The 11870-nt window shown below is 37.9% G+C and overlaps 1 protein-coding gene across 1 annotated transcript in view; it reads right to left on the reverse strand.

Moving 5' to 3' along the window:
- Positions 1–5976: 5976 nt before the first annotated feature.
- Positions 5977–11870, reverse strand: part of LOC138862122 (uncharacterized protein DDB_G0286299-like) — a 19333-nt gene continuing 13439 nt past the window's right edge. The window contains exons 9-13 of the mRNA XM_070123282.1: positions 11447–11784; positions 11136–11402; positions 10872–11042; positions 10541–10827; positions 5977–6172 (exon numbers count right to left, since the gene is read on the reverse strand). Of these exons, the coding sequence (XP_069979383.1) occupies positions 5977–6172; positions 10541–10827; positions 10872–11042; positions 11136–11402; positions 11447–11784 (1259 nt within the window). The remainder of the gene's footprint in view (positions 6173–10540; positions 10828–10871; positions 11043–11135; positions 11403–11446; positions 11785–11870) is intronic.

Consider the following 11870-nt stretch of genomic DNA (forward strand, 5'->3'; position numbering starts at 1 on the left):
CCTTGGAAATCTTTTGGGACCTGAGTTTGCTTTCGTTTTGATTGTTCCCAAAAGAAGGTACATTCCCCCTTTGCTGGCGGAAGCTATCGTCTCTCAATACGACGGAAGGTCATAGTTCTTCCTTAACCTGGAGTGCCGATCGGTTTCAGTAACCTCAGCAATATCTAAATTCTTCAGCGCCCTATTCTCCCGCCGCCTCTGACCTGATTTCCCGCCTTAGTTTAGCTTTCGCAAAGACCCTGGTACTTGTGACGTCTTTCGAAGTATGATTTGCGATATTCAGTAGTCTTGAGATGCTACCCAGGAATCTCATGGCGTCGCAATGAATTTGATCTTGTTAATTGCAAATGTCTCCCTTGGGGTCATATTTCAAGTATCTTCAAAGACTTTCCAGTAAGTCGTATGCAGCGAAACTGCGCGTCGTTTGTTGTTTCTTTGATTATCTCTGTTCTTTCTAATGAACTAGATAATAATAGGGCTTTATTTAACATTTTTAGTCTCTTTGGAGTGTTATTTAGAAGCCCTTGATTATTTGATTAAGATGTCCCCTGTCCTTTTCCCTACTTCCGAAATCCCTTTTGTCGATTCCCATAATAGGTATTTCCCTGGGTTTGTCGTGGTGCCAGACTCAGGGTACGAAGAAGATCGGTACGAAAACATGTCCCACCATGTTTATCTAATCACGCAAGCACTCCCTTTGGAGGAGTGCTTAATTCGAATGTGCTGTCCGTCAAAAATCTGTCATTTTTTATCCTAGAATTACGCTTAAAAGGTTGTCAGGTAATCGAAAATGTGGCCTGTTTTGGAAATCATGCAGAATATTGTGCGTCAGCGTAAATGTTTGCAGTAGTTTGTCATAATGAGAGACAAAGGCAGGTCTCTCAAGTCAAATGATTTGTGTTTTGACAAAGTCTTCGAGTGATGTCACGCCATCGTTTGACTGGAGTTCTCTCAACGTTCTCCTACATTCTTGATTCCGTTCACTGTTCTCCTGGGTTGTGGCGCTTCTTTGCTTCTTCAGCGGAGTGCTGGAAGCCAAAAGCCGCTGCTTGGAGACGACTGTTCATGGTCATGTTTAGAAATGCGACCAACAGATCAATAGTGTGATTTTTTTTTAATTCTTTATGTGCAGTCTATTTAGATATTTAGAAAGATAAGTGATGTTTGCATGTATCTACTCGCGTCAGTGCCATTGATGTTTTGTGGTCTTTGTGGAGCTGTCTTGTGGAGGTGAACCGTTAGATTACGAAAATGATATTGATTATTGTAACCATAACAGTAATGGCAAAAGTAACACTAATATTAGCAATAGTCACCACGATAATGATAATGATAAGCATAATTACGTTCATAATAACCGATAATAATGATAAATATAACGATGTCAGAAACAACGATAGTAATTATAATGATAATGGTGATCATACTAACAATCATGATTGTAGTGACAGCAACTATAATGGTAATTATGATAATTATGATGATGATAGTGTTAGTAATAATAACAATAGCAATGTTAACGATGATATTGACAAGAAGTTCTTTACTCTAGATCTTACTACACTGTTTTCTTTTTCAACTTCTTCTTCGTCTTCTTCTCCTCTTCCTCTTACTCCTCCTACTCCTACCTCTACTTCTATTCTTCCTCCTTATCGGCGTCCTCCTCCTCCTTTGTCTGTTTGTTTTTTTCTAAACCACGACCAGCTCCTCTTCCTCCCCCTTTTCCTCCTCGTCTTCCTCCTATTTCTCCTCCTTCTACTTCATTTTCTTCATCTCCTCTTCCTTATGCCCCCCCTCTTCTTCCTCATGCTCCTCTTCCTCATGCTCCTTCTCTTCCTCATGTTCCTCCTCTTCCTCATGCTCCTCCTCTTCCTCATGCTCCTCCTCCTCTTTCTCCATGCTCCTCTTCCTCATGCTCCTCTTCCTCTTGCTCCTCTTCCTCATGCTCCTCCTCTACCTCATGCTCCTCCTCTTCCTAATGCTCCTCTTCCTCATGCTCCTCCTTCTCTTCCTCATGTTCCTCCTCTTCCTCATGCTCCTCTTGCTCATGCTCCTTTTGCTCATGCTCCTCTTCCTCATACTCCTCCTCTTCCTCATGCTCCTCCTCTTCCTCATACTCCTCCTCTTCCTCATACTCCTCTTCCTCATGCTCCTCCTCTTCCTCATGCTCCTCCTCTTCATCATGCTCCTCCTCTTCATCATGCTCCTCCTCTTCCTCATGCTCCTCCTCTTCCTCATGCTCCTCTTTCTCATGCTCCTCCTCTTCCTCATGCTCCTCCTCTTCCTCATGCTCCTCCTCTTCCTCATGCTCCTCCTCTTCCTCATGCTCCTCCTCTTCCTCATGCTCCTCCTCTTCCTCATGCTCCTCCTCTTCCTCATGCTCCTCCTCTTCCTCATGCTCCTCCTCTTCCTCATGCTCCTCCTCCTCTTGCTCCTCTTCCTCATACTCCTCCTCTTCCTCATGCTCCTCCTCTTCCTCATGCTCCTCTTCCTCATGCTCCTCTTCCTCATGCTCCTCTTCCTCATTCTCCTCCTCTTCCTCATGCTCCTCCTCTTCCTCATGCTCCTCCTCTTCCTTATGCTCCTCCTCTTCCTCATGCTCCTGCTTCTGCTCCTTCTCTTCCTCATGGTCCTCCTCTTCCTCATACTCTTCCTCATGCTCCTCCTCCTCATGTTCCTGCTTCTGCTCCTCCTCCTCTTCCTCCTCTTTTTTCCTATTTCCTCCCCATCTTATCTCTCCCCGAAACATTTCTCTCGCTCTCTATGAACTGTCGTGAACAGCTGACTGGCCAGGGTTCATAAGTTTCTCATTCAGGGCTTTTATTACTTTCTGATTCAGGGAGTTGTACAGCATTAATTGTCTTGAGTGTTTGGGATAATGTCATTCCTATTTTTAACGTCGGACCCTCTCACACCTGTCAGAAGGAGCGTTGTCTCTTGGTTCTCGCCACGTCGCTGGGAGGTCGAGTGCGGGAATGGTCGACTGTGATGTTACATTTGGTATGCCTTTATTTTTTTTCGTCTTCTTTTTTTAGTGTAGATCATATTCTTCGCTTACGCAATAATAAAAGTTGGCGCTTTTTCTCTTGGGAAAAAATGAACAGAAAAACTGAGAGCGAAAGATTGTTTTTTTCTTCTTTTTTTTTTCTTTTTTTTTCTTTTTGTCCTACATCGTCTTTAAAAGATATGAAGTGAATGATTTTGGATCAACTTTGCATAAGGGGTGTGCAGTAAAAGTAGCTATACATAATTACTGAGTTCATTAGGGAATAATATCGTAATTTTATTGACAGTATTATCGCTATTACTATCATTATCACTAACATTATAATCGTTATCATTATCATTTTATTGTCGTTGTTACTGTTATTAGTATCATCATCGCTATTGCTGTTATTATCATCACTGTTGTTGTTATTATTATTATTATTAGCATTATTATTATTATGATTATTATTAGCATTATTAATATAATTATCATTATTATTGTTATTCATTTTCTTATTACTATCATAATTATCATTATCATTATTTTTATTATAATTAATATTATCATTATTATTGTCATCATTATCATTAATCGTCATTATCAATATCATTATTGTCATTATCATTATTACTGTTATTAGTTTTGTTATTATCATTATTATTATTATTGTTGTTATTATTATCATTATTATTATTATCATTATTATTGTCATGATTTTTATTATTATTTTTTATTATCATCATCATCAGCAGCATCATTTTTATTATTTTCATTATTGTTTTTATCATGTCATTATTATTAATAGCATTATTATTCTTGGTGTTATTATTATATTTATCCTTATTAGTACTATTGCTAATTTTAAAAGTTATACTAATACTGACATTAATACTTCTACTACCAATACTAACAGTAACAACAATGAATGCCATATATTGTTATTATCATATATCATTATTGTTATCATTACATCATTACTATCATTATCATTATGGATATTATCACCGTTGTCGTTATTATAATTATCATTACTTTTATCATTATCATCAGTATCATAATTATTATTCTTTATTAAAATTATAATTGTTATTTGTATTATTATTATTATTATTGCTATTGATTTTATTTCAGCTTATACTCTGGCTGCTGGAACTGCCGTCTTTACTCCTTTTAGGCGGGTCTCAACAAATGACAAGGGCTAACAGGAAATCTCTCTCTTACATCTCTAACACCTTCCTCAGGATCCTTGCAGTTCCTAAGGTAGTCTTTTGTACAGCTCTGACATTGCCCGGTACCCCCAGTTTTTCAGTCCACCTGTCAGTTTCTTTTGTCACACTTCCACGGGCACCTACAAGCACAGGAATAACCTGTACCTTCCTCAGTTGCTTATTTCATCGCTTTTTCTCCTCCCGTTCATGTACTCTTCCATCGGCGGGCACTGCAATATCCAAGATTCATGTCACATTTTTACCTTCATATCAATAATAACAACGTCTGGAATCCTTGCTTCTATCACGTTGTCGCATTGTATATTTATATCCCACAGCAATTTTACATCATTCTCTGCCGTTCCTTCTGGGTCATGTTCATACCATCTTTCCATATGATCTAATGTATTTTTCTTACCTAGTTCCCAATGAATTTTCTTTCCTGCATTATCATGGCTTTTCTTGTTTCTTACATTGACTTACTATGTGTTGTACATTTTCTCCTTTCTTTGACACATTCTACAGTGGGGATTGCCAATATCCTTATCAATGTGGTGTTTTACATAATTTGTCTTGATCGCTTGTTCCTGTGCAGCACATAACACCGTCTCAACCTTTAAATCACTCCTGACAAGCCAATTCCAGGTTTTAACCTTATGTACCTTCTCCGGCATTTCCCTGATGAATGTTCATACATCCTTTTCTCCGTACATTTTTGTTTAAGCTCCTGAGCCTTCTGTCGTTTGAATTCCCTCTTACTGGTGGTACTTTCTGCCTCAGTTATTCCTGATGTATGAACCCTTTGAATTAGTTTTTTTTCCCGCAGAATTCATTTCGTACAAGCACAAGCTGTTTTCCTCTCCTCTGACAGTGTTCTGTGCTGACCAAACCTCTGCCTCCTTTATGTCTCTTTAAGTACAGTGTGTCCACATCACAGGATGAAATGCACCATACGTTGTCATTGTCTTTCTTGTTCTGTCTAAACTTTTCAATTCACATTCCTTCCAGTCCATGTTTTCAGCCAAATATCTGAAGATAATTACTGCCCATATGTTGATCGCTGTAATTTTGTTTCTACTATTCAGTTTTGATTTAAGAATCACCCTGAGCCTTTTCTTGTATTCCCCTATAATTTTCGCTTTCATCTCATTTTCTTTGACCTTATCCATTTCGACTATCCCCAGATATATGTAACCTTCCTGTTCCACCCCATTACTTCGCCATCCGGGAGTTCTATCCCTTCACATTTAAATATTTTTCTCCTTTTCAAGGTAAGAACACCACACTTCCTAAGACCAAACTCCATCCCAATGTCTTAAATGTGTTCACAAGTGAATCTATTTGGTCTCCATTCTTACCAAACAGCTGTAGATCATCCATGAACAGAAGATGATTTAATTTGTGCTTTCTTTCCCCATTTATAACATGCATTCGCCTTCCTAAGCTCTAACGACATTGGAATCTTACTCAATGCAAACAGCAATGGGGATAAACTATCACCCTGAAACATTCCCTCTTCACAGAAGCTTCCACTGATCCTTACTCCATTGCAGAAAGATTCTCATATTCTCTGCAATTCCAAACATTTCCAAAAACTCACTAATTCAACTATGGGGGACAAAGGCATAACCTTTCTTATAATCTACCAATGCCACAGCCAGATTAGTATGTCTTTTCCTAGTCTCTCAATACAGTCTTGTCAATTAACAATTGATCTTTTAGGCCACGACTCCCACGCCAACATCCTTTTTGTTCTTCTGACAGAAGATTCTCTCTTTCTCAATAGGTGTACATCTCTTCTGCTATCAATCCTGCAAAGATTTTCCACATCAAAGGGAGGCACGTGATAGGGCGATAGTTTTCCACTGCATCACCTTTCGCTTGGTCCCTTTGACCCAATACTGCACGACCATATGTCATCCATGTAGGTAAATTATTTTCATCCTCCAGTATCTTATTCAGTTGGCAGGCAAGTCTTATATGAAGGTTATTAAGTTTTTTAATCAATTATCCTTGGACATCATCCTTCGCTGGTGCTTTCCAATTCGGGATTCTTCGAGACTGTTTATTTACATTTTCAACACTAATCCTCACCGTTTCCGGAAGGTGTTCGCCGTTACCCTCATTCTTCAAATTCCTACCATTATTGTTATTATCATCATTATGATTATTATCATTATATTAATTATTACTTTTGTTATTATTATTATTATTGCTATTATTATTATTATTATCATCATCACCATCATTATTATAATCATTATCATTGTCATTATGATTTTTATAAATATCATCGTTATTTTCATCATTGTATTATTGTCATTATTGTTATTATTGTCATTATTATTATTACTTTTATTATTGTCACCATCATTATTAGTGTCATTAATTACTTTTATCGTCATCATTTTTACTATTATCATTATCATTATTATTATCATTATCATTATTTTTAGTAGTAGCAGTAATAATAGTAGTATTTTTATCATATTTTGCCATTATTATGGATACTATGCTTATTATTATTATTATTATTTTAGTAATATTATTTTTATTATCCATATGATTATTATCATTATTATTATTAATATTATCATTATTATTATGCTTATTATCATTTTTATTGCCATTACTATTATCAATATCATCATCTTTATTACTATTATTATCATTATTATCAATAATATTATTATGATTGTTATTATTATTATTATTATCATTATCATTATCATTGTTATCATCATCATCATTATTATTATTATTGTTATTATTCTTTATTCTTATTTTCATCGTTATCATCATCATTTAACTTATCATCGTTATCATTAGCATCATTACTATTATCGTCATTGTTGTAGTTATGATCATTCCTATTTTCAATATCATTCGTACTGATATCACTATTTTTCATTATTATCATAACTGTTATTATTGACTTTTTTACTATCATCAGTGCTGTTATTTTCATTATTATCATATTTATCATTATTTTCAATATCATCATTATTACTATTATTATCATATGATAATAAAATTATTATTACTATCATTATTATTATTATTATCATCATTTTTATTATCATCATTTTTATTATCATCATTATCATTTTCATTAATACTATTATTACTGTCATTATTATTATCATTATGATTTTATTTTTATCAGTATCATTATCATCATCTATATTTTATAATCATTATTATGATTATCATTACTTTTTTATGATTATAATTATCATCATAATCATTATTATTATTATTATCACCATCATAATCGTTACTATCATTGTTATCATTATTATTATTATTGTTATCTTCATTACTATTACTATTATTATTATTATTATTATTATTATCATTTAGTGTTATTATTATCATTATCATTGTTATTATCAACATCATCATTGTTATTTTTATAATCATCATTTATTATCTTTATCACTACCATTACTATAATTATCATTATCATTAGTAGTAATATTACTGTTATCATTATTATGATTTGTGTTGCTGTTAATGTTATTATTACCATTATTACTATTATGATCATTATTATCATTATCATTAATATTAGAATTATTATCATGATCATTATTATTATGATTATTATTACCATTAATATCATTATCATTACTATTATCATTATTTTTGTAATATTTATCATTACTTTTCCCATCATTAGTATGGCCATCATTAATATCATGATTATGATTATTATCATCATTATCATTATATTTATTTCTATATTATCAACTACATTTTCATGATCCGTTTCGAATTCTTTATTGCAGAAATCACTCGCGCTTCCAGGAAACCTAATGCAATATTTATTTTTTCAAGGTCTTGGGGAAACGAAATCAGGCCTTACATGCTCCAAATCACGGAACACTTTTTCGTCCAGGTGTAAATAAATAAACTGGTCGATGCATGCGCGGAAAGAGAACGGGAGGGGGGAAAGGTGGGAGAGAGGGAGAAGAGGAGAGAGAGGGACGGAGGGAGGGAGAAAGGGGAGACAGAGAGAGAGTTGGGGGTGGAGAGAGAGAGAGAGAGAGAGAGAGAGAGAGAGAGAGAGAGAGAGAGAGAGAGAGAGAGAGAGAGAGAGAGAGAGAGAGAGAGAGAGAGAGAGAGAGAGAGCACAAGAGGAAGGGAAACACGGAGAAGGTAAGCATCATAACGTCTTGGCAATATTTATGGTCGTGTCCTGACTCAGCCTCGGTAGAACTGGCCCCGATGTGTCGTTACAAGCTGCGGGTTCAGTCTGGTCTGAACTTTACGTGGGTCGTTAACTTTGTCCCCAGACCCGCGGCCACGGCATCACGGGCGAGTCGTACGCGGCACATTTCGCTATTTATTATCAACGTCGTTCACGCAACGTAGAGATGAAGGACATGTACTACGGCGTGTTCATTTGTTCTCTTCCGGTGTCTGTCTTAGGCTTTCGAAGGTGTCATGCGCTGTAATGGGCGGATGTCACGCGGGAAGCCGTTTCTGATGTCTGTCCGTCACGGGAGGGCGTCGTGCATTCGGTGCCCAACGGGATTTTTTGTATTTCTTGAGTGTATTTTTTGTTCTTAGGAGTAGGAATCGATTTGTTTTTGTCCTTTTTCTTTTCGTTTTAAGAAAGCGGTTCCTGATGAAACAGGTTAAGTTGTTGGCATCTGTAGCTGCGTTGAAATAAAACCGTGGAAAATTGTGAACGCTTTTCGTGTGCGTGCGGGTGGTCTTGGCTTTGCAGTTGTACTTTAACACTGATTGGGCAGATGTGAATAGTACATTATTTCCTTTGGAGAAGAATCTAAACGATAAACTTACGCTGTGATAGAAATATAAATATTTTCTAAACATTTTAGCAGGTTTTCTCGCCATTCATAATTACTGAGAAACGGCGCCTTCCATTTTACACGTGCACGCGGCCAGATCTATGACCAGGAGCGAGAGCAAGCGAAAAGCCAGAGGCTTTGAGGTTTCGCGGGTTTAACAATTTTGATTTATTTATAGAACTCATGCTGTGCTTTGTAGTGTCTCCCTTGTGATCGTGAACGTTTTTATTATCCTCTGTTTAGAATATTTTTATCCATTTGCTACGCATAAAAAAGGCAAAATGGACTAGAATTTCTCATTCAATTTTCCACTTCTGTCACTTTGTGTTCACTTCCCTGCAGCCAGCGATCCTCTGCTCTTCCCTGATCCGGCAAAATAAAGGTAAATCCATGAAGATGAGAAAAAAATATATACACAATGTGCTCAGTCCTGAATGCGTGTTTTCTGCTCTGGTTTGCTCGACGTAGCGAGTTCGGCTCACAGAAAATGGAAATTTTTATATATTCCATGAATATAAACGCAGACGAAACATGTTGATAAGTTTCCTACCAAGTGAATAGACTCGGCAGTGTAGACACAGGATGAGAAACGGTCATGAATAATGCATGAATCGCGAGGCGGCGACGGCACCGCTCGCCGCGATCGCCAATCGACGCTCTATGAGCCCGCCGACCGGGGCTGGCGGCGGAAATGAGGAAGACTGCCTTGCCCCGTCGCCAGGTGGGGATGCCTGTGTGCACATACACACACACACACACACACATTATATATATATATATATATATATATATATATATATATATATATATATATATATATATATATATATATATATATGTACATGTATACATATACATATATATATATATATATATATATATATATATATATATATATACATATATATATATATATATATATATATATATATATATATATATATATATATATATATATATACATGTATATATGCGTATGTACATATATATACATATGTATGTGTATGTGCACACATATGTATATATTTGCATAAATATATATATATATATATATATATATATATATATATATAAATATATATATATATATACATATATATATATATATATATATATATATATATATATATATATACACATGTATATATGCGTATGTACATATATATATACATATGCATGTGTGTGTGCACACATATGTATACATTTGCATAAATATATATATATATATATATATATATATATATATATATATATATATATATATATATATATGTCGCCCTGGAACCGCACCGATCCGAACAAGAAGTGCCGAACCTGCCCTCGATCTTGGCACTCACCGTATCATTCAGGACGCGCCTCATGAACGGCATCTGAGGGTAATAGACCGAATACGTTTAGCGGGTTTCTTGGCGGACGCCTTGGCCGTCTGCTCCTTAGGATCCTTGGTCGACTGCTCCTTAGGATCCTTGGTCGACTGCTCCTTAGGATCCTTGGTCGACTGCTCCTTAGGATCCTTGGTCGACTGCTCCTTAGGATCCTTGGCCGTCTGCTCCTTAGGATCCTTGGTCGACTGCTCCTTAGGATCCTTGGCCGTCTGCTCCTTATGATCCTTGGTCGACTGCTCCTTATGATCCTTGGCCGTCTGCTCCTTAGGATCCTTGGTCGACTGCTCCTTAGGATCCTTGGTCGACTGCTCCTTAGGATCCTTGGTCGACTGCTCCTTAGGATCCTTGGTCGACTGCTCCTTAGGATCCTTGGTCGACTGCTCCTTATGATCCTTGGCCGTCTGCTCCTTATGATCCTTGGCCGTCTGCTCCTTAGGATCCTTGGCCGACTGCTTCTTATGTTCTTGGCCGTCTGCTCCTTAGGATCCTTGGTCGACTGCTCCTTAGGATCCTTGGTCGACTGCTCCTTAGGATCCTTGGTCGACTGCTCCTTGTGATCCTTGGCCGTCTGCTCCTTAGGATCCTTGGTCGACTGCTCCTTAGGATCCTTGGTCGACTGCTCCTTAGGATCCTTGGTCGACTGCTCCTTAGGATCCTTGGTCGACTGCTCCTTAGGATCCTTGGTCGACTGCTCCTTAGGATCCTTGGTCGACTGCTCCTTAGGATCCTTGGCCGTCTGCTCCTTAGGATCCTTGGTCGACTGCTCCTTAGGATCCTTGGCCGTCTGCTCCTTATGATCCTTGGTCGACTGCTCCTTATGATCCTTGGCCGTCTGCTCCTTAGGATCCTTGGTCGACTGCTCCTTAGGATCCTTGGTCGACTGCTCCTTAGGATCCTTGGTCGACTGCTCCTTAGGATCCTTGGTCGACTGCTCCTTAGGATCCTTGGTCGACTGCTCCTTATGATCCTTGGCCGTCTGCTCCTTATGATCCTTGGCCGTCTGCTCCTTAGGATCCTTGGCCGACTGCTTCTTATGTTCTTGGCCGTCTGCTCCTTAGGATCCTTGGTCGACTGCTCCTTAGGTTCCTTGGTCGACTGCTCCATAGGATCCTTGGTCGACTGCTCCTTATGATCCTTGGCCGTCTGCTCCTTAGGATCCTTGGTCGACTGCTCCTTAGGATCCTTGGTCGACTGCTCCTTATGATCCTTGGCCGTCTGCTCCTTATGATCCTTGGCCGACTGCTTCTTAGGTTCCTTGGCCGTCTGCTCCTTAGGATCCTTGGCCGTCTGCTCCTTAGGATCCTTGGCCGACTGCTTCTTAGGATCCTTGGCCGTCTGCTCCTTAGGATCCTTGGCCGTCTGCTTCTTAGGTTCTTGGCCGTCTGCTCCTTAGGATCCTTGGCCGTCTGCTTCTTAGGTTCTTGGCCGTCTGCTCCTTAGGATCCTTGGCCGTCTGCTTCTTAGGTTC

The sequence above is a fragment of the Penaeus vannamei genome, chromosome 7 (assembly GCF_042767895.1).
Source record: "Penaeus vannamei isolate JL-2024 chromosome 7, ASM4276789v1, whole genome shotgun sequence".
In the NCBI taxonomy this organism is placed as follows: Eukaryota; Metazoa; Arthropoda; class Malacostraca; order Decapoda; family Penaeidae; genus Penaeus; species Penaeus vannamei.